The sequence below is a fragment of the Polypterus senegalus genome, chromosome 12 (assembly GCF_016835505.1).
Source record: "Polypterus senegalus isolate Bchr_013 chromosome 12, ASM1683550v1, whole genome shotgun sequence".
Taxonomy (NCBI): domain Eukaryota; kingdom Metazoa; phylum Chordata; class Cladistia; order Polypteriformes; family Polypteridae; genus Polypterus; species Polypterus senegalus.
The window spans coordinates 8,084,567-8,108,805 of NC_053165.1; the positions used below are offsets into that span (position 1 = coordinate 8,084,567).

The following is a 24,239-nucleotide window of genomic DNA, read 5'->3' on the forward strand; positions in this document are numbered from 1 at the left end:
TCAGGTAACTCAAATCCTAACGGTCGTCAAGCTCACATTTACTCTGGGGGCTCCGTTTTTGCTGCCAATGCGTGCATTAAGCTATTTGGTGTGAGTGAATGTGCTCTGTGATGGGATGCCACCCATGCCAGGTCTGGTCCCAGCTGTGTGCCCAAAGCCACTGAGACGGGCTTCATCCCCCCTGTGACCTTGAATTGGATTAAGAAAGTCCAAGGATGTTATTTTATGCTCTTACAAAGCAAAGAGGTGGCAGATTTTACCATTTATTACGTGTAATAATCCAAGCCACTGATCTCTAATGTGGTGTTTCTGGTCAAGTGACTAGACGGCTCTTTATAGAAAATGAAAATATTCATGATTATATCTTAACCTCCTTAGTTTATTACAGTTCTGCAAATTTCTTCATCCTGGAGATTTAAGATTTGGTCTTTAATTACAGAGATAAAAGAAAAAAAATCCACAGATTAGCATTTGCGAGAGCTGACTGTTGTAGATGTAAAGCTGCTTTAGATGGCAGCGTGAAAGCCGCGCAGTAAAAGACAGCGTAGCCCCTTTTTCGTCTACAGGTCAGAAAGACGGGCGGCTTAGCTGAAGTTTTCTTATCAGCATTTCACCTCTCAATTGACGGCAAGTAAAAAGCAGTAATTTAAAGAAAGGATTGATTATTCAAATCAAGTGGGAAGACCTGTTTTTGACCCGTAGAGGCTTAAATCGCATGCACTAAATATGAGCTTAACGATTGAGTGCAGTTTTGGCTGACGTCCACAAGGTCTTTCCTTCCATCATGTTTTGCTTGGCCAGGCAACGTTTTCTCATTTTTGTAAGGGCGTTCCCCCAAAACGTACTTACGGTTGTTGTACCTCAGTCGACTGGTGCGGCCACGGGTTTGCGAGTACAGAATGGCTTTGTCAACACTCCAGTCAGCTTGGCTCTGTCCGAATTGATTAGCTGGAGATTCTCCTTGGGGTATTGGATTGTGGTGATGCTTCATTTCAGGGGTCAACATTCTGAGCACAAACCTGCTCGTGTTTAATCGTTCATGAGGAACGGATTCAAGTGACCCATTACTAATTCCTCTCGTGTCACTCCTACTGTCATTTTATTAGTTCTCCAGTTACAATTTGCTGCACACTGCCGTCCTTTCCTTGTTAATCAATGTGGAAGGCCAACCAGGCTCAGTTTCAAGAGACATCCTGCCATAACAGAATTCTAGATTGTTAGCCTTGCACAGGGAGAGGGAGTAGAAAGTCGAAACCAAAGATCAGTCCCGTCGAACGCCAGTACTCAAAGTCTAAACCCAAGAATCCTAGTGAGAGAAATCAAAGCAACAGTTGCATATCGGGAAATCTTAATAGCACATCGAACACACTCCTATAGCAGAAAGGTTTTATTTGTTGATATCCACAAACTTGGACAAGTATGGGGCCCTGCAGAGATCATTAGTAGAAGAAAAGACAGTCAGTCGTGGGAAACATTTACTATGTGTGCACATGTTTTAATTAAAAGGTTCCCTCGATGTATGTAATTCCTGGACACGTTTTCATTAAAACATTCCTTTGATTTATGTAAATTGTGCAAAAAGTTTCATTAAAACGTTCCCTCAATTTATGTGATTCGTGTGCAAATGTTCATTTCAATGTTTCCTCAGTTTATGTGATTTGTGTGCATGTTTTTAATTAAATGTTCCCTCAATTTTTTTCATTGAAACATTCCCGTGATTTACATAATTTGTACACACATTGTCATTAAAACATTCCCTCAGATTTTGTAATTCCGGAGCATATTTTCATTGTCACTTTCTGTCGATTTATGTAATTCATGCACACGTTTTAATTCAAGTATAAAGAGTTGATCAGGAGAGGAAGCCTAAAGGAGCAGAAAGTCGAAACCAAAGATCAGTTCTGTCGAATGCCACTACTCAAAGTCTAAACCCAGGAATCATAGTAAGAGAAATCAAAGGAACAGTCACGTACCAGGAAATCTTAATAGTGCATCGAACACACTCGTATAGCAGAAAGGTTTGTGGATTTCATAAAACAAAACTTGGACAAGTATGGAGCCCTGGAGAGGTCATGGGTAGAAGAAAAAACAGTCAGTCATGGGAATGACTTACTAATTCTGCATATGTTTAAATTAAAAGGTTCCCTCGATTTATGCAATTGCTGGACACGTTTTCATTAAAACTATCCTTCGATATATGTAAATTGTGCAAAAATTTTCATTCAAATGTTTCTTCGATTTATGTGATTTGTGTGCATGTGTTCCGTTTAACGTTCCCTCAGTTTATGTGATTCGTGTGAAAATTTTCATTACAACATTTCCTCGATTTTACATGATTTGTGTGCACGTTTTTAATTAAATGATCCCTCAATTTATGTGATTTGTGTGCAGATTTTCATTAAAGCATCTCCTCGATTTGCGCAATGTGTGCACATTTTTTAATTAAAACATTCCCGTGATTTACGTGCATAATTTGTGCGCATTTTAATTAAAACATTCCCTCAGTTTTTGTAATTCTAGTGCATATTTTCATTGTCACTTTCTGTCGATTTATGTAATTCGTGCATACATTTTAATTGAAGTATAAAGAGATGATCAGGAGAGGAAGCATAAAGGAGCAGAAAGTCGAAACCAAAGATCAGTCCCGTCGAATGTCAGTACTCAGTCTAAACCCAAGAATCCTAGTAAGAGAAATCACATACCGGGAAATCTTAATAGCACATCGAACACACTCGTATAGCAGAAAGGTTTGTGGATTTCATAAAACAAAACTTGGACAAGTATGGAGCCCTGGAGAGGTCATGGGTAGAAGAAAAAACAGTCAGTCATGGGAATGACTTACTAATTCTGCATATGTTTAAATTAAAAGTTTCCCTCGATTTATGCAATTGCTGGACACGTTTTCATTAAAACTATCCTTCGATATATGTAAATTGTGCAAAAATTTTCATTCAGATGTTTCTTCGATTTATGTGATTTGTGTGCATGTGTTCCGTTTAACGTTCCCTCAATTTATGTGATTTGTGTGCAGATTTTCATTAAAACATTTCCTCAATTTGTGTGATTTGTGTACATGTTTTCATTAAAACATCTCCTCGATTTGCGCAATGTGTGCACATGTTTTAATTAAAACATTCCCGTGATTTACGTGCATAATTTGTGCACATTTTAATTAAAACATTCCCTCAGTTTTTGTAATTCTAGTGCATATTTTCATTAACACTTTCTGTCGATTTATGTAATTCATGCATACATTTTAATTGAAGTATAAAGAGATGATCAGGAGAGGAAGCATAAAGGAGCAGAAAGTCGAAACCAAAGATCAGTCCCGTCGAATGCCAGTACTCAAAGTCTAAACCCAAGAATCCTAGTAAGAGAAATCACAACCGGGAAATCTTAATAGCACTCGTATAACCGCAGGGTTTTGTTTTTTGATATCCACAAACTCGGACAAGTGTGGAGCCCTGCTGAGGTTATGAGTAGAAAAAAAAGACAATCAGTCATGGGAATGATGTACTATGTGTGCACATGTTTTAATTAAAAGATTTCATTGATTTATGTCATTTCTGTACACATTTTCATTAAAATTTTCCTTCAATGCATGTAATTTGTGCTCAAATTTTATATAAAATGTTTTCTTCAATTTATGTAATTTGCGTGCACGTTTTCAATTAAATGTTCCCTCAATTTATGTGATTCTCGTGCAAATTTTCATTTAAACATTTCCTCAATTTGTTTGATTTGTGTACACGTTTTCATTAAAACATTTCCTCGATTTGCGTAATGTGTGCACACGTTTTAATTAAAACATTCTCGTGATTTGCATAATGTGTGCACACGTTTTAATTAAAACATTCCCTCAGTTTTTCTTCCAGCACAAATTTTCATTAACATTTTCTGTCGATTTATGTAATTCATGCATACGTTTTAGATTGAAGTATAAAGAGATGATCAGGAGAGGAAGCAGAAAGAAGCAGAAAGTAGAAACCAAAGATCAGTTCCGTCGAATGCCCCAACTCAAATCTAAACCCAAGAATTCTAGTAACCGAGTGAGAGAAATCAAAGCAACATTCAGGAACTGGGAAATCTTAACAGCACATTTAACACACTCCTATAATAGAAAGTTTTTTTTTAATTATTATTTATTTATTTGTTTGCTTATTTGATATCCACAGTCTCAGATGAGTGTAAACCCCAGAAAGGTTACAAGTAGAAAAAAAAAATAAGTTGTGGGAACAATTTACTATTTATGCGCCCGATTTAGAATATATGTGCATGTTTTAATTAAAACATTCCCACAAATCATGTAATTTAACACCAAAAACTAATTGCAGCTGGTTTGGTATAATTTGCTGGTTTTTCGATTAACTGATTCTTCAGTCTTTGACAGTTTCCATTGTTTTTGGAGGCACAGCATAGCAGGATTACCTGTATAAATCTTCAGTATGTGTTTTGAGGTTTTTGGTTGTTCGCTTATTCTACAATATTGTACAACATTCCCCAGGCTAGGAGGTCATAAGAAGCTCATAATTTTAAACTTGTTGAATGCTTTTAGATGAGGTCCAGGGCTCTAACCAGCAGTTTCATTTGTGGACAGTGGACCTGCACTATCCAAATACTAAGGAATTTAAATATAAACCTGTGGTGCCGTCAGAGCAGGTCTGACCTCATCTTAATGTCACCTACAAGCCTGTTACTGAAATCGGCAGCTCTCTGTTGACCAAGCCAAAAGGCTTCTTTTTCTAGGGAGACAAATTATAAAGTAATCTAATAAAAGTAAGCAGCACCTGCAGATTACGTTTTCCCTACATACACTTAATAGACAACTGAGCAAATATTCTTACATTTCCTTTTTTTGCTTTTGCATACACTAATCTCAAGTTCCTCGTTCAACTTTACTAATGGAATGTTCGTTTACATAACGCTCCGATGTGTGGAGTACAAGTCCAAAGAGGTGATTCTTAAGATTTATAAGTCACTGGTGAGGCCTCACCAGCAGCACTGTGTATAGTATCAGCCTCCATATTACAAAAAAGGCACAACAGTTGTGGACCAGCTGGGTGCGTACAGCCACCCTAACCCGACAGACAGGCAGAGACACGAGTTCCAGCACACAATGCATTTTATTTCAGTGGTGGAGAACTTCATCTTTGCTCCCACCGCACAGAACAACAAAGCACAGCACAGTCAGTCATTTCTTTCTTCTTCCTCCTCTTTCTCTTCCGCCTTCACTCCTTTCTCAGCAAGCTTTGTCCTCCACCTCCCGACTCTGGCTCCTCGATTAGAGTGAGGCAGCTCCATTTACTAAGCTGCTGGGAATACTCCAGGTGCCTCATTAGTATTACCTGGAATCCCTCCCCGGAGTGGTGGAAGTCCACTGAAGGGCTGTGCAGCTCCCCCTGGTGGCCCCCCACAGAACCTAACAGGGCTGTACCAGACTCCAAGTCCTGGCATGCACTGGGGGAATCCGTGGTGTCACAGCCACCCAGGAGGGCTGCCCTCTAGTTTCCCAGGGGAGGTAGTGCTTCAGAGATGCTCTCTTCCCTGGTCCTTCCATCCTACTGGCGTCCCAGCCGGGTAATGGCCAAGGCCACCCATCACACAGTGCTAGAGGAAGTTCAGGGTTGATTCCAGGAATTAAAAGGTATGAGGAGTGACTGAATTGGGGGGGATTCTTTTCAGTTTAATCAAATGGAGATTAAGAGGTGACCTGATCAAATTGTTTAAAATTGTGAAGGGAATTAGTGCAGTGGATCGAGGCTGTTACTTTGAAATAAGTTCAACAAGGACACAAGGACACAGTTGGAAACTTGTGAATGCTGAATTTCACACCAACATTAGGATGTTTTTCTTCACAATGAGAACCACAGATGCATGGAATAAATGACCAAGTAGTGTGGTAGACAGTAGGACCTTCAAAATTCGACTTCGAGGGATGGATTGGCAATGTTTTGTTAGGCTGAATGAACTATTTTTGTTAAAATATTTTTATTGTTCCTAAATAGCCGTGTAACTCTACAAGTCCCGAAATCCCCAAAATAAAAAATGAATTGAGCCAAGACGGTTAAAAACATTCCCTCGATTAATATAATTCCATGGCATATGATTTTATTTCAAACTTTCCCTTGATTTATGTAATTCGTCCACACGTTTTAATTAAAATGTAAGGTTGAATGCTTGTACTGAAATCTAAACCTAAGAATCCTAGTAAGAGAAATCAAAGCAACAGTCTGGAACTCGGAAGTCGTAACAGCACATCTAAGACACTCGTATAGTAGAAATTTTTTTTTTTTTTTGGAAATCCACAAACTCATACGAGTACGGAGTCCAGTGGATTAATGCTGTTTCTTTAAAATGAGTTCATCAGAAACACGGGACACGATTGAAAATTTGTTGAGAGTGAATTTCGCACAAACATTTAGAAGTTTCTCCTCACACAGAGATCTGCAGTACATCTAACACACTCATATAGTAGAAAGTTTTGTTGTGTTAATATCCACAAACTCGGACGAGTATGGAGTCCAGTGGATCGAGGCTGTTTCTTTAAAATGAATTTAACCAGAACACAGGGACGCGGTTGAAAACTCGTTTATGGTGAATTTGACAGAAGCGTTTGGATGTTTTTCCTCACACAGAGATCTGCAGATGCGTGGAATAAGTGACCATGTAGTGTGGGAGATAGTAGGACTTTAGGGACCTTCAAAACTCAACTTAATGTTATTTTGGAGGAATTAGGTGGACAGGATTGGCAAGACTCGTTGGGTTGAATGAGCTATTCTCGTCAAAATATTTGTGTTTCTAAATAGACAAGTAACTCTACACATGCCGAAAATCCCCAAAATGAAATGATTAAAAAACTTCCCTCGATTTATGTAACTCCAGCACGTTTTCATTTATACTTTCCCTTGATTTATGTAATTCGTGGACACATTTTAACTTAAGTGAAAAGTGTTGATCAGCAGAGGAAGCCTAAAGGAACAGAAAGTCGAAACCAAAGATCAGTCCAGTTGAATGCCAGTACTCGGTCTAAACCCAAGAATCCTAGTAAAAGAAATCAAAGCAACAGTCAGGAACTGCGAAATCTTAACAGCATATCTAAGACACTCGTATAGTAGAAAGTTTTGTTGTTTGAATATCCACAAACTCGGAGGAGTATGGAGTCCAGTGGATCGAGGCTGTTTCTTTAAAATGAATTCAACCAGAACACAGGGACGCGGTTGAAAACTCGTTTATGGTGAATTTGACAGAAGCGTTTGGATGTTTTTCCTCACACAGAGATCTGCAGATGCATGGAATAAGTGACCATGTAGTGTGGGAGATAGTAGGACTTTAGGGACCTTCAAAACTTGATGTTATTTTGGAGGAATTAGGTGGACAGGATTGGCAAGACTCGTTGGATTGAATGAGCTATTCTCGTCAAAATATTTGTGTTTCTAAATCGACCAGTAACTCTACACATGCCAAAATCCCCAAAATGAAATGAACTGAACTAAAACAATTTAAAACTTTCCCTCGGTTTGTGTAATTCCAGCACACGTTTTAACTTAAATGAAAAGTGTTGATCAGCAGAGGAAGCCTGAAAGGAGCAGAAAGTCGAAACCAAAGATCAGTCCAGTTGAATGCCAGTACTCAAAATCGAAACCCAGGAATCCTAGTAAGAGAAATCAAAGCAACATTCGCATCCCAGGAAATCTTAATAGTACATCTAACACACTCATATAGTAGAAAGTTTTGTTGTTTTAATATCCACAAACTCGGACGAGTATGGAGTCCAGTGGATCGAGGCTGTTTCTTTAAAATGAATTCAACCAGAACACAGGGACGCGGTTGAAAACTCGTTTATGGTGAATTTGGCACAAGCGCTTAGAAGTTTTTCCTCACACAGAGATCTGCAGCGTGGTAGTTGGGTTGCCTTTAAAATCTTGAGTTGATGTTCATCATTTTGGAGAAATTAGGTTTGGTCAGATTTGTTGGACTGAATGAACTATTCTCGTCAAAATATCTTTTAAATAGACGAGTGACTCTGCATGTGTCAAAATCCCCCAAATGAATTGTACCAGGACGATTAAAAAAATGAGATTCATCACACAAGGACCCGGCTGTGAATCTATTTGCTTTGTCCTGCCATCAAGAGTAGGCGCTGTTGAAGGTGGCTTTCTTCTTTAAAACAGCAGTCAAGTTCCATTTGTCTGCAAGCGTTTCCTCCGTGGCTGCTGACACAAATGTAATGTGACTTTCCTTTTGAATCCCTGCAGTCTGTTATGAGCTCTTGCACATGCATTGGTGTCAGCCAGGAGTGACTTGTGAAAGGCGAAACAGAATAACAAACCGTAATCTAACAAGAACACTGCTGAAGCAAATGTATAAAATGTCAGCGGGTTTGTGATAGAGGATGGTTTATGGGGTTCCCCGAACAAAAATGTAATTTTCAGAAAATACAGATACTGTCAGAAAACCATATTCAGACAAAAAAAAAAGGAAACTATTACACTGTCAGAACAGCAAAAGTAATAGCATGAAAAGGCGACCGGAGAGCCCGACTGTGCAAATGGAAGCCTGAAGAATATAAACCAGTAGGAAATGCAGTGATTCCGACATGGATAGATGGATGTGCCCGTTTATGCCGTAAGCCACATGTTGTACGGCTGCTCTGCGATTTTCAGTTAATGGACTAGGACGAGAGTTCTTGGCCTGGTTTGAAACTGAAATGCCCCCCCGACGTGGCTAAATCAGCCTGGAGTGCCGTCAGACAGGCAGCGGCTGTCGTGCTTTGTGATGTCTTCTGTATAAAAATGCCACCTGTCAGATGGCAGTTTCTCATTAAAGGTCCACCTTTTTCTTTTTTTTTATTCCGATTTTTCACACGGATCCCTAATTATCCTTTCTTAAACTCTTACTATTGTGCTTTTCAAATTTCAGGGACTGGTTAAATGCTTTTAGCCCTCCAATTATCCCACCCAGTGAGCAAATGAAAGAGAAGAACTCCCCGACGGCCACAAGCACATCCTCAGCAGGTAGGTGACTCTTTATTTTTTTTTATTTGTTTTTTATGGGGGGGGGGGGTGTAAAGGAATGATGTTAATGGCAGACAAACTTTAGAAAAGCTTTTTTTTATTATTATTATTTTGCTTCACTCAAGGATGTCAAGTGTGTAGAAGACCTTAGAAATTATATTTACCGTACTGCTTAGGAGGGTTCATTCCAACTGTACTTGGGGGTAAAACTCGTCGGCCTCCTTGGGGTACTGACATGGGCTCTCCTTCCAATCCGTCGAACCTCTGATCCAGGAGGAGCAATCCTGGCCGTGGAACAGTCGACCAGCTTGTCCTTTGGCAGGTACAGTGCCCATCAAAAGTGTTCACCTCCCCGGAGCTTTCCACATTTTATTGTTTAACACCATTGAATCCCAGAGGATTTCATTTGGCTTTTTGTGACTCGGATCTGCAAAAGTCAAAGTGAGAACCGGTCTCTCTGCAAAGTCCTGCTAGTTTCTAATCTGCTTGAATCCACACCCAGGGTCTCACGTTAGGTGGGCTGTAGGCCATCCCTGCTAGCATAGGACACAAGGCAGGAGCAAACCTTGGTGTATCCTGGGTGCCACACACCAGGGCCAATTTCACGTCACCCATTCACCCAGCCTCCAAGTTGTTGGGCAGTGGGAACAAACCAGAGAACCTGGAGGAAACCCACCCAGGCACAGAGGGAACGCGCCAACTCCATGTAGGAAGGACCCGGGACACGAACCCTGATCTCCTTACTGCGAGGCAGCACGGCTTCCAACGTGCCACCCAATCTCTGCAAAGTGGTCTAATGAGTTAATTACAAATACTGTATAAAATGCAAAATAATTGACGGCATGAAAGTTTAAATTCGCTATTCTTTGAGTCAGTTATTTCTTCACAAATGGGCTATATTGTCATTTGCCGTGTGAAATTGTGTTTTACGGTTTAAAGTTTTTTTAAAAAAATATCTTGCCAGCTCTGATGCTTTACAATGGAGTGTATGGGGCACGGAGGAAAAGCTTTAAAACGTACCAACTCTTACCAGATACATCCATTCTTCAAACCAAGACAGTTGTCATGTGTTGATCTGTGCCGTCAGTGTTTTCGACGCATGTTTGGGACATCAAAAGGAATCCTGAAATAATCATTTTACTGAATATGCCTGGTACTTTTTTTTTTTCCCTCATGGTAAGGACACATTTTCTAGCACAAATCCTTCTGCCACCACCACGTTATCCAGCACACAAAGTACAGAGTATTATTTCAGACTGTGTAATCATGAACCGAATAGCAGGTCGCCTTTCACAGATTTAAGTAGTTATAAAAGCTTTCACCTCTTTGAGATGCAGCTCTGGCATTTTACAGATTTTTCAGTCTCATTTCCACACATTTGGTGTCAAAGGAAAGAGAATCAAAGGTTGGTGACAGAGGCTGTGTGACAGAGGGCAAAGTGAAACGTCGCAGGCTTCACACAAAGCCGTTCGATAGGATTAGAAACCCGCTGATCGTGCACCAGTATAGCAAAAGGAAAGTTTATTGATCCAGGAAAATGACATCCATGCTACTGAGAATCAATATTGTGTAAAAAATCATTGATTCCTTTGTTACACAAAAGCTCGATCCACAGTTAAACTGTTGAAGTGTCTAAAGGGCTGGTCAGCATGGGATCAGAATCTCGGAGAGTGCTTTATGCTAATTCTCTCAAAGCATTTAATACTCTTGAGACATGTACTTCATTTCCATAATGTCTTGTAGTAAACTCTCTCGAAAGCATACATTCATCCCTCTGTTTTTGGAGGGGTTGCTGACATTGTCTTAATTGCTCAGGGCATCTGCGCAGACCAATTAAGACCTGATGCTCAACCTAATTGGGATGTGGGAGGAAAACCTAGACCGTCACGGGCACGGTGTCTTTCCCAAAGTGAGATGAGCTCCTCCAAGCTATTCTGTGACTGGTCGCTGTCTTGGCTAAATGTGTCCTATGAAGCCAGAAGTCTCACAAGTTCCTCTCCCCTTGATGGGCATTTTTGATACATTTTAAAGCTGAAGTTTAAAAGCCAGGGCCCCATTTTAGGCCTGTGCAGACCAAAGGCTAACTGTGGTGGTTGGGGTGAGGCCATATCTGGGCAGGCTACTGAAGGGGACTTTTAACAAGCCTCACATCCTTCCTTGCTTTGTTTCTTAATCCTGTTCACAATAAAATGAAGGGGACCGTAGAATACAATTTATTTTACTGGTCTGCTTTGGATAACATGCATCAGGTTAAGAGAAAAGTGCTATATAAATGTAAGGAAAGATTATTATTATTATTACTAGGGGGCTTCGCTCGCCGACCCCCGTGTTTGGTTTTCCGGATGCACACTTGTAAGATTTTGTTTTTTTTTCTTTGAATTGTTGCTATTCCGTTAGTTTCACTTTTATTTCAGAACTTCTGTAAAAACAATATTTGGAATCTTTCGAGTCCCAATATGCTGAATCTTTTAAATGACGTTGTATAAGGATAGGTTTCTCTGTTTGGAATTTCAGCACAGATAAAGCGATCGACATCATCAGCAGTTAATCATTTTTTTTTTTGCAAAGTAACCAATAAATGCATGCCAGTTAAACCTCGTTTTTTGAAATTCTCTGACTTAAACTAATTTCCTTTTGTTTGCGTCAATGTGATCTGTGCGTCTTTTTTTTGATACTGTAGCGACTGACGTAATAAAGTGTCACAAAAGTTCTACTTTAACAATCGCCGACTGTGTAACCCCAAACACAACTTTCTAGCACCTTCTTCAACCCCTCCTCCCCCAGGTCTCGCCTCCCCCTTAACGCATCGGTCTGCCGTGCCGCACTCAGCCCGCCCTCCATCGGACCTAACAGTCACTTAAAACACAAAGGGCTTCAGCTTGGCTGGGACGCTACAATACTTTCGGCTGTCACTGCTTTCATATTCTGTACCTTTCTCCACATATGTATTGCGCCTTGGGTCTCTTTTCTCCGCGCGGCTCTTTCTTCTTTGCTGAGAGCACAGGATCTGAGTGTGCCACGTGACTTTACAAGACTGAATGTTTTGCTGGCTGTCCGGCCTCTTATTTGATAAGAAGGGCGTGTCTTGCAAGAATCTTATGTTCCACGTCCCACCGAGACTGCCCTGGGACAATCTCTTGGCACCATGTCTCATGTTTACGGCCCCTGCGAGACGCTGCGTGGCCCGTCTTTTTTGTCTCGCGGGTCTTTAAATTGTCTTTCGAGATCTTCCGAGAAGATCACGTATCGTCTCCTTGCTTTTCCATTCTGGGATTTTTTTTATATATATATATAGAGAGATTATTTGGAATTTCAAACAAAATTGTAACACATTTATTCAATCTTTTGGAGTATGCAAAAAAAACAAAAAGAATATAAATAAAATAACAGTCCGGTCCCCATTTTTGGCCTGTGCAGACCGAAGAGTATTTGTGGTGGTTGGGGTGAGGCCATATCTGGGCAGGCTAGTGAAGGGTCTGGCTTGCTTCAGGGCACTTTTAACATGCCTTACACCCTTTCTGACTATGTTTCTTACTCCTGTTTACAATAAAATGAAGGGGACGATAGAATACAATTTATTTAACGGGTCTGCTATGGACAACATGCATTGAGTGAAGAGAAAAGTGCTATATAAATGTAAGGAAAGATTATTATTATTATGTGTGTAGTACTAGGGTGTTGTACCTTGTTAGCCATTGTGAGTGTAGTGAAAAGTCAAGCAAAATGACACCTTTTATTGGCTAACTAAAAAGATTACAATATGCAAGCTTTTGAGGCAACTCGGGCCCTTTCTTCAGGCGAGATGTAATTTCAAACAAGTTTGTAACACATTCATTCAATAATTGGAAGTATGAAAAAATATATATATAAACTAAAAAAAACACCAAATAAAATAAGTTGTTTCCCCATTGTAGGCCTGTTTAGGCCGAGGGCTATTTGTGGTGGTTGGGGTGAGGCCATATCTGGGCAGGCTAGTGAAGGTTCTATACTGTTTTAGGGGAATCCATTTCTTGCTATGTTTCTTACCCCTGTTCACAAAAAAATGAAGGGGTGGACCATAGAATACAATTTATTTTACTGATGTGCCATTGATGACCTGCATTGATTAGTGAGAAAAGTGCTATATAGGGACAAGCTGACAGAGATGGGAGTAGATTCACATCTGGTGCCATGGATCGTGGACTATCTTACAGACAGACCTCAGTATGTGCGTCTCGGGAACTGCAGGTCTGACATTGTGGTCAGCAACACAGGAGCGCCACAGGGGACTGGACTTTCTCCGGTCCTGTTCAGCCAACATACATCGGACTTCCAATACAACTCAGAGTCCTGCCACTTGCAAAAGTTCACTGACGACACTGCTATCGTGGGCTGCATCAGGAGTGGGCAGGAGGAGGAGTACAGGAACCTAATCAAAGACTTTGTTAAATGGTGCGACTCGAACCACTTACACCTGAACACCAGTAAAACCAAGGAGCTGGTGGTGGACTTTAGGAGGACCCCGTGATTATCATAGGTGACTGTGCAGAGGGTGCTGACCTATAAATACCTGGAAGTGCAGCTGGATGATAAACTGAACTGGACTGCCAATACGGATGCTCTGTGGAAGAGAGGACAGAGCCGACTATACTTCCTTAGAAGGCTGGCGTCCTTCAACATCTGCAATAAGATGCTGCAGGTGTTCTATCAGGCGGTTGTGGTGAGCGCCGTCTTCTACACGGTGGTGTGCTAGGGAGGCCGCATAAAGAAGAGGGACGCCTCACGCCTGGACAAGCTGGTGAGGAAGGCAGGCTCTGTTGTAGGCACGGAGCGGGACAGTTTGACATCCGTGGCAGAGCGACGGGCACTGAGCAGACTCCTGTCAATCATGGAGAATCCACTGCATCCACTGAACAGGATCATCTCCAGACAGAGGAGCAGCTTCAGCGACAGACTGCTGTCACCATCCTGCTCCATTGACAGACTGAGGAGACCCCACACTATGCGACTCGGGGGGGTCAACGTTAACATTATACAAAGTTATTGTCTGTTATACCTGCATTGTTATCACTCTTTAATTTAATATTGTTTATTATCAGTATGCTGCTGCTGGATTATGTGAATTTCCCCTTGGGATTAATAAAGTATCTATCGATCGGAACTTCAAACAAAATTGAAACACATTCAATATTTGGGAGAATGCAAAAATAAAATAACAAATATAACAACAGTCAGGTCCGCATTTTGGGCCTGTGCAGACCAAGGACTATTTGTGGTGGTTGGGGTGAGGCCATATCTGGGCAGGCTATTGAAGATTCTGGCCTGCTTTAGCAGACGTTTCTTTGCACCCCTTTTTTTTCCTAAGTTTGTGGCTCCTCTTCACGATAAATTGAAGGCAGGGACCATAGAATAGACTGTAGTTGGTTTCATTATGTTATTGGGAAATTTGAGTGAAATTCTAATGCATTCATTGCAATGGTGATGGGGCATGAGGGTATACTGAATTGGGAAGTGAATAAATTGAGCCACTTCACCAGCACCACACACAAATTCATTTTCAAGCTAAGTTTATCCAGTAGAGGGCAGCATCTGGAACAAGGTCTACCCGACCTTGGATGGGGCACTAGGCTATGCCAGACACCACACACTGGCACATAACATATAAACACACACACCGCATAAATGAATCTTATCTGCACATCTTTGGAATGTGGAAAAAAAACAGTTGTACCAAAAATCGATTTATCAAATATAGGATAAGAAACATCTGTTGTCTCATTTTTCCTTCTCAGAGATCCAATCACGATGGATGTTTTTTATGATCAAGAGTATTTTCATTTTTTTTTTGTCCAGATAAATGAGGAAGAGTTTTTAAAAAATGAATCCATGCAGGCCGGAAAGGAGCTACATGTTCTGCATGGCAGTGTCAGTGAGACGCAAGGACATTAAAAAGATACATGGAGGAAGACGTGAAGAAGCAGCCGCTTTACAAAAGTGAAGGATAGGAACATTTAGCAAAGCGACAGAAGCTGCAGTTTCATTTTTCCTGTAATCTAAGCGAAAGAGCTGCCTACCTGTAAGATGCCAGCTCGATATATCTGATAGAAACTCATCATTCTGCTGGCTGGTCCTCAGTCGAATACGAAACGAATCTAAAATCCAGCATAAATATTCAGAGGTTTGTTTTTGCTAATGGCTTTTACAGCACCAACATGGCAATCATTTTCCACCTACTTTTAGTAGCCTGAAGATAAATTCTTCATGACAGGACGCTCTTCTGTTTTAATTTATGTCGCCTCCAGCCCTGTGGTACCTGGCACTGCGTCTAATCACTACTTCTGCCATTATGGCGGGCCATTCCCTTTCAGAACAAGGTGTTTTAGAGATGGTGGCAACATTTCGGGGGGCAACAGCAGGCTCAAAGTGCGGCCGTCAAGAAATAAATGTCAGCAGAACCACCCCTTGGCAGAAACACAGAGATGAAAGCAAAAATCGCGAGAGAAAATCTTGAAACATCGAGAGCAGACAAATGAGACAGTAAACTTCAGGATGGATGCCATGTGCAGGGGATGGTGGCCTGGGTCTCCAGCACTGTGACCACAATCTGACTTTGTCAGTTCTAGTGTACTCCCCCAATATAGTAATGAACGCATTCTATACGTGTGTTTTGGGTAATTTTACGTTTATTCTTTTATGTGGAATCTGATTTTGAGGTTGTTTGATCATTTTTATTTGATTTTATTTCCATTTCATTTCTTTGTTTACTTGGTCATATGCGGCACATGAATGCAATCGTTGCAGTGATTTTGTCACGGGATGTGAGGCTCTAAATACAGTGGCTATCACATTACAAGTGACCCCTCGATGGATAACACTCCTTGAACTTCAATTCTAGCTTTGCTGGCTTCCATTTCCAGTAGGTTCTAGCGTCATGTTTCGTTTCTCGATTTTTGATCTCCTTTTTTGACTTTGACTTCTGATTCTCGCTTTACCCTGGTGTTTTGGTTGCCACCTTATTTGTTTTTTTTTCCCCCGGGCATTGATCTGATTTTCCGTTTTCTGTGACACCGCTAATGTGATGCCAAGGTCAGAGAGGGTGGTAAGGAGGATCTGATGGTTGACTGTGTCCACGGCAGAAGAGCGATTTAACAAGATACAAACGGAAAACAACTTGGTAGCTCTAGCCAACCATAATGCGTTGACAATGGTAAGTGGAATGGCCTCACTTGATGTCTGACTGAATCTATAGAAGAAAGGAATAGCCCTGCTATGACATCCTTTTGATTTAATTTCAACTGTGTTTAAAATATTGTTTAACATTTTGAATTGCTTTTACATTTTAAAAGCCAAGTCTCCATTGTAGGCTTGTGCAGGCCAAGGTCTATCTGTGGTGGTTGGGGTGAGGCCATATCTGAGCAGGCTAGTGAAGGGTCTGGCCTGCTTTAGGGTACTTTTAACAAGCCTCATACCCTTTCTTGCTATGTTTCTTACTCCTGTTCACTGTAAAATGAAGAGGGACCATAGAATACAATTTATTTTACTGATGTTCTGTTGATGACCTGCATTGAGTAATGAGAAAAGAGCTATATAAATGTAAGGAATAATTACTGTTATTGTTTATTATTATGTGGAATTTCAAACAAAATTGTAATGCTTTCAGTAGTTAGGAGAATGCAAAAAAAAATCTAAAATAATGTGTCAACAACGGCAAGTGGAATGGCCCCACTTGACGTCTGACTGAATCCATACAAGAAATGAATAGCCCTGCTATGACATTCTTTATATTTTAATTCAACTGTGTTTAGAATATTGTTTAACATTTTGAATTGCTTTTAAATGTTAAAATCCAGGTCCCCATTTTAGGCCTGTGTAGGCCGAAAGCTATTTGTGGTGGTTGGGATGAGGCCTTGTAGTGGTGCTACATGATTAACGTCATCATAAGTGTATTTTGTGCCGAGTCCCATCTTTCGCAGCATTGTCCTGTTTACGTGGTTTATGTGTCTATGTAACATGCTGAATACAAAGGGGGAAGGATAACACTGTTGAACCGTGGTCCCTTATGATAATTTGTCCTGTCAATCCCATCACCTGCATCCACGTCATTCACTATTTAAACAGGAGGACAAAAAAAAAAAAAGTAATCCTGTTCTATACCACCAATTCACTGCAGAGCCAGGAGAAAGCAGCGATCCAGATCATTTACACCTTTTTCTCCTTGCCACTTTCAATGCCTGACAACATCACCTTTGCAACACAAAACCCTGGAGTTCTGGACTACACCGACGTACTGAGGATAAACACGGTGAGACTGTTTCTTGTTGTTTGGGGAGAGGAGCAAGCCATTTTCATCTGTGTATAATTGCTGTAGGACACTTTTTTTTTTTTCCAGCTGAATAAGGTTCACAAGCGTTATTCATTTTTCAGTTTAATCTTCTGGACTATTATGTGTGTTTCGTCTTTTCTTTGTGTCTCATTGATTTCATGTTCAGTGTGGGGTTAAAGGAGGGTTTCTTGCTGTATTTTAACTTTTTGCTGCACCTTTTTATTACGTTTCACCGGTCACTTTTGAGGTTGAGTGTTATGTTGGGGCTGGTAAGGGTGTGATTGAGATATATATATATAAGAGTTTGGAGTTTATTTCTTTTTTTATTAATATATACTCACTTTATTATTTTACATATTGTTTGTTTTTTGGCTTATCTTTGATCGTCAATTGGGGAAGTTTTATTTGGAAGAAGTACGGCTTGTCCGGTCTAACGTTCCACAGCTTGCGAGGCCACGGGTCTTGATGGTGTAGCTGCCAGTTAGGGAGAGTGAGTCTGCCATTACAACCTTATCTGGGCAGACTAGTGAAGAGTCTGGCCTGCTATAGCTGACTTTTAGCAAGCCTTGCACAGCTTTTTGGCTAAGTTTATGGCTCCTATTCACAACAGATTGAAGGGAGGACCATAGAATAGACTGTAATTGATTTTACTGCGTTATTTGGAAGTTCATGTGAAATTCTAACACCTTCATTGCAATGGTGTGATGGGGAGAATTGGGGAGTGAATAAATCGAGCCACTTCACCAGCACAACACATGAGTTCATTATCAATGTAAGTTTATCTAGTAGAGGGTGGCATTGGGAACAAGGTCAACCCAACCTTGGATGGGGCACTAGTCTATGCCAGACACTCACACTTTGACACATTACATATGCATACACACTGCCACACTGGGACCTTCTGTTTATTCTGGTTTGTTGCAAATTCCAGGTTACAACTGCAGCAGGCCTGGCTTCTAGAGACGGAGTCGGGTCTTTCCATACTACAGATTGCCTACCATTTTCCTTGCAAATTCAAGGATGGGAGGTACGGCCTTGTACTAATTAATCAACTAATGCGGTGTTTCATTTAAGGGGGGGACATTGCAGTTGCTGCACTCAACTTACTGTCCTCGTCCGGCACCTCAACTCCCTCAATGTTTCGGTCTTGTCAATGTGAAGACTCTGTGACAGCATCTCTCCTTGCCTTCACACCAAAGCATTTCCAGAAAAGAATCGCTTGAAGGATGAATGTCGATGGCATCAACATCTGCTTCAAAAAAACGTTTCTACACCTTCCGTGTATTTCACCAGTTGTCTAGCGTCTTCATATCCTGAGAGTTTTGTCTTTTCTTTGATGCTGTCATGTCTTACCATCAATCTATAACACCCCCACAAGTTCTTAAACCTGTCTTGTCAGATGTCACTATTAATCATTTTCATATTTCGCATTTCTGGTTAAGTGGCATTGAGCTGTCGGCAGTGAGAAGTCACTCTCCAGCTTTCTGTATTTGTCTGCCTTTTATTGCAGCAAGTTTAGATTTTTGTCTTTTTAATTTTCGAAATAGGAGACCCCACTCCACTCTGTGGGGGCGGGGTTTAGAGGCAGGAGATATGGAAGAGGTGGGTGTCTAAGATGGGAGAGAATACCCTACAGGAACTTGGGGACTTCACACAACTACATTTCTTAACACTAGAATTACCAGAGCCTACAAAAAAACTCGTAGATCCGTCCCACCTTAAAACACTTCGCACCTCTCCATCAGCGTCTTTTGTCCTTTAAATGTGTTGATATGCAGCCTGCTATCACATCCCCCACCCCACACAGTTTTCTCCGCTCAAGTCTGTTTACCTGCGTGTCAGTTGCTTGGAGTTGTATAGAGTGAGAAGTCAAGCAAATTGACACCTTTTATAAATACTATATCGTTATTTGGGACACTTGCATTTCATGTGTGTTCCGTGTCTACAACGATCTATGTAAACGCATCGTTAAAACAGAAACGTTCTTCATATTTTAGTAATAACTGACAAAATGTAGACATGTGTGAAGCCTGAATTCCAACTATCAAAGAAACACTTTCACAAAAGGTACAAATAGAACAAACGCGCTTCCATTCAAAAATATAACTGCAGAAAAACAACCCGCGTTAGGGTGCGACATCAACACACAGTTGCTATGACAGCTTCGGTGGCGCAACGGTATCAACTGTTGACTGGTAATCAAAGCTTCACGGGTTTGATCCCGGAGGAGTCCGTTTTTAGAAGTGAGCTGCTCGTATTCTTACTATTTTAGAATAAAAACATACATTTGATTCCAGTCTGTAACAGGCGGTGTAAATTTATGATACTTGTAAAGGTTAGCTTTGTTTTTTGTATTTTTTTATTTTTTTATTCAGTTTTATTCTCTCAGCCGCGTTCACGATCCCAACTCCGTCCGCATTTGACACTGATGTTTTCACATAGGCTCGCTATAACAGAGGTAATGTCTACTGTCCTCGATTTATGGGATTCATTGTTAAGCTGAAACAATGTTGCTGGATCTACTTTATCGATGCCTTTGAGTATTTTGAAGACCTGGATGAGACCCCCACGCCATCTTCTCTGCTCAGACTGAACAAGTTTAACTTTCTGAGTCTTAAGTCCTCAAGCTCTGAGACGCACTTGCTTGTTCTCCTCTCCACAGCCTCAAGTGCCGCTCTGTCTGTCTTGTAGCTTGGTGACTGCTGTTAGTGCAGGGCCCATAAAAAGTAGTCACCACTTTGGAAAGTTTGTACAGAAGTGAATCACCGGGGATGGAGTTTAGCTTCTTAAAATTGATCAGCAATAAACACAATTAAATTAATTTCAGATATAAAATAACTGATCTTATTCACCTCCTTATTATTAATATTATTATTATTTAAGCTTGTCCAGTTTCCATCCCCGTGTGCTCGTTGCCGTCACCTCCCTCATCCAACCTGTACTGTAAGTTTCCCAGGAATTTCAAAGCAAATCAAGTAGTAGTAAAATTGGAAATGGTTTTAAAGCTAAAGGATGATTAATAACATTTTTCTTGGTAAAACTCAACTCACAAGAGAAAAATGCTTGTTTGCTGAGAATATTCAGTATCTATCAATAATGGCAACTAATGCCTGCTGAACCATCATTTTTCAGGGGGCTCAGCAACCGTTGAGGTGGCCATCCATCTCTTTCCAGGAAAGAGAAACACACCGCTTCTCATTCCTCTTTGGCTCATTTTTCAGCAGTTACCTTCATTACGCTTCTGCTCAGCTCCTCCATCTTTGGCGCTGGCGCTAATGCGCTCATCTTCCTGGTGAATAAGCCACGGAAATTAATTTTGTAAAAAATGATAATTCTTTTCATTTATATAGCGCTTTTCTCACTACTCAAAGTGCTTTTCATAGGCAGTGGGGAGCCACTTGAACCACCACTAATGTGCAGCACCCACCCGGATGATGCGATGGCAGCCATTTTTGTGCCCGAACTTTAACCACACATTAGCTGTTAGGTACTGAAGGGGTGAGGCAGTTGGCCAGTTAGAGACAGGGGATGATTAGGGGGCCCAGATGACCGGGCTGTTGTGGGCAGCTTAGCCAGGACTTCGGGATACTCCCTGCTCTTTACGAAGGATGCCCAGTGATCTTTTATGACCACAGAGAATCAGGTTTTTTTTTTTTTCTTTTTTTAAGTCTCATCCAAAGGACGCCGCCATTTTCACAGCACAACTGTCCCCGTCACTGCACTGGGGCATTGGGATCCACATTCAGACCACAGGGTAAGAGCCCCCTGTTGGCCCCAACAATGTCTCTTCCAGCAGCAACCCCAGCTTTTCGTAGATGGTCTCCTATCCAAGTGCTGGCCGGGCCCGAACAGGCTTAGCTTCAAGGGGTGTTGTGTGAGTGGCTGGGTGGCTCAGTGAGTAGCATCATCACTTTACAGTGCATAAGCCTTACTGTGCTGTCATCGTCTTCTTCTTGGAGGATTTCATGTTCTTGTGTTTCTACCAGCTTCCTCCCACTTGCTGCCAGGTTCATTGATATTCGCTGTGGGTGGCTGTACCCGCTTACCCTTTCTATCACAACAGACATTGTTGGCCACCTTAAGGTCCACACACCTCCTTGATCTTTTTGAGCCATCGCTAAATGTTGGTCACACTGAATTGCTTGCTGAAAGAGACGTTGCAGGGGATTCCAAAAGTCTGCAGTTCAGATTTTTTACACATTTTGTTACGTTTCAACCCAACCCAATTCATGTTTTTCCCTCATCAAGCAACACTAAATACCCCAGAATGACAAAGCAAAAAGAGGAGGTTAGGAATTTTTATTAAAAATTAAAAACTGAAGCCTCACATTCACACAATAATTCAGACCCTATCCTCAGCCAATCTGTGGTGATTGGAGTCTTTCTCAGTCTGATGAGACAAGTGTCATACCCCTGGATGTGGAGATGTTCTGCGTTTCTTCTCTGCAGATCCTCTCAAGCTCTTTCGGGTGGGATGGAGACCATCGGTGGACGGCTTGTTTCTGGTCTCGTCAGACAAGTTTCATGGGGTTCAAAGTCAAGGACATTCTCAGAGTCGTCCATAAGCCACTGCTCTGTTGTCGTTGCTTCTTTCTGTTGGAAGGTGAACCTTCGGCCCAGTCTGAGGTCCAGAACGGTCAGCAGCCGGTTTTCGTTGAGGATGTCTCTGTAGTTTGCCTGTAGAGTCCCTGATGCTGCCCACTTGGAATGTTATTGTGCAGGTGATGAGCGGGGCCGTGGTCTCCTCCAGACATGAGGCCTATCTTGGTTTCATCAGACCAGAGAATCTTGTTTCTCACCATCTGAGAGTCCTTTAGATGCCCAAACAGGGGTTCCAGGTGTCTTTTACTAAGGAGGGGCTTCTGTCTGACCACTCTGTCATAATGCCCAAATTGGTAGAGAATTGCCATGATGGTTGCCCTTCTAGAAGTTTCTCCCATCTCCACACAGGTTCTCTAAAGCTCAGCCATAGTGTCTCCATTGGGTTCTCGGTCATCTCTTGGTTACCAAGACTTTTCTCCCTTATTACACGGATCAGCTCCGAGTCCTTTCTTGGGATTACATCAGGGATTGGCTCTGAGCCCTTTCATATTTACAGTGGTGATGGACAGGTTGACAGATGAGATTAGACAGGGGTCCCCGTGGACTATGAGGTTTGCTGATGACATTGTGATCTGTAGTGATAGTAGGGAGCAAGTTGAGGAGACCCTGGAGAGGTGGAGATATGAGAAGAGAGGAACGAAGGTCAGTAGGACCACCAAGACAGAATACATGTGTGTGAATGAGAGGGAGGTCAGTGGAATGGTGAGGATGACAGGAGTAGATTTGGCGAAAGTGAATGAGTTTAAATACTTGGGATTGACAGTACAGAGTAATGGGGATTGTGGGACAGAAGTGAAAAAGAGAGTGGAGGCAGGGTGGAGTGACTGGAGAAGAGTGTCAGGAGTGATTTGTGACAGACGGGTATCAGCAAGAGTGAAAGGGAAAGTCTACAGGACGGTAGTGAGACGGTGGGCTGGAGACGGTGGCACAGGAGACAGCTGGAGGTAGCAGAGTTAAAGATGTTAAGATCTGCATTGGGTGTGATGAGGATAGACAGGATTAGAAATAAGGACATAATAAGGACATTTGAGGGTCAGCTCAGATTGGGAGACAAAGTCAGAGAGGCGAGATGGCTTTGGTTTGTGCAAAGGAGAGATGAGGGGTATAATGAGAGAAGGGTGCTAAGGATAGAGCTGCCAAGTAAGAGGAAGGCCTAAGAGAAGGTTTTATGGATGTGGTGAGAGAAGACATGCAGGTGATGGGTGTGAGAGAACAAGATGACGAGGACAGAAAGATATGAAAGAAGATGATCCGCTCTGACAACCCCTAATGGGAGAAGCCGAAAGAAGAAGATTGCTCAGCTCGAGGGAGGGTTGTGTTTGTTGTAGATATATTCCTTCTAGAATTATGGAGACCACTCTGCTGTATGCTTCTCCAGATCTGTTTCTCCAATCGATCCTGTCTGAGATCGGCAGGAAATTCCTTTGACCTAACCCTAACCCTAATCCTAACCCTCACCCTTCTCTAGACAGCTGTGTGCCTTTTCCTAATCAGACCAATGAAGTGAATTGACCATAGGCAGACTCCAAAGATGGTGTAGAAGCATCTCAACGATGAGCAGTAGAATGGGATGACCCCCAATGCTAAGGGGTCTAAATGCCTGTGTCAGTGGGATGTTTCTAAAATTTCTAAAATCCCCCCAAGAAGGGGGCTGTGAATGGCAGGAATGATCCATAAGCCAACCACCTATTTAGAATGTGTCTTACTTTTTACAGGCAATCAGAAGCATGATGTCGAAGAAGACGATGAAGACGATGAAGTCCTCACTCTGCTCTATGACCCTTGTCTTAACTGCTACTTTGATCCTGAAACGGGGAAGTATTATGAACTGGCATAACGGAAAAGACTGAATGAAGGAACACGGTAAAGTAGGAATAGGAAGGCGTGAAGTGGACTCATGTCACATGCTTGTATGTGATTCTATTTTCGAATGACTGAATTTATACAACTGGAGTCTATGTTGTACTGTACGTTACATTTTGATGAGCTTTGTTTTGTGTCTTTTTTTTTTCTTTTTTCCTTAAACGCACTGTTAATGGTTTGTTTGCCTTTTCCATTGGAAAACAATTAAAATTGAAATACTTTATAATCTTCGTGGTGTTTAGCAGATTTCATAATGTGATTATACTCTTTAAAAAAACAGAACAAGTCCATTGGGTGACGTTTCCCTTTTTAAAAAAAAAAAAAAATCCTATTTCTGTTATACGCTGTTTATCTATTACACGCCACAAATGAATAGACATAAGTCTGTAGGGACCCCCTGTGTACCCCACACGTGTGAAAAAAATTTTTTTAAAAGAACTTACCGGAACATAAATAGG

General features: G+C 41.5%; 1 protein-coding gene across 6 annotated transcripts in view; it reads left to right on the forward strand.

The window, feature by feature from the left end:
• Positions 1 to 23,942, forward strand: part of cfap20dc (CFAP20 domain containing) — a 235,012-nt gene extending 211,070 nt beyond the window's left edge. For all 6 annotated transcript variants that reach the window (XM_039772543.1, XM_039772544.1, XM_039772540.1 and 3 more), the window contains exons 16-17: positions 8,920 to 9,014; positions 23,634 to 23,942. In XM_039772543.1, the coding sequence (XP_039628477.1) occupies positions 8,920 to 9,014; positions 23,634 to 23,755 (217 nt within the window). In that variant the 3' untranslated portion in view covers positions 23,756 to 23,942. The remainder of the gene's footprint in view (positions 1 to 8,919; positions 9,015 to 23,633) is intronic.
• Positions 23,943 to 24,239: the final 297 nt, after the last annotated feature.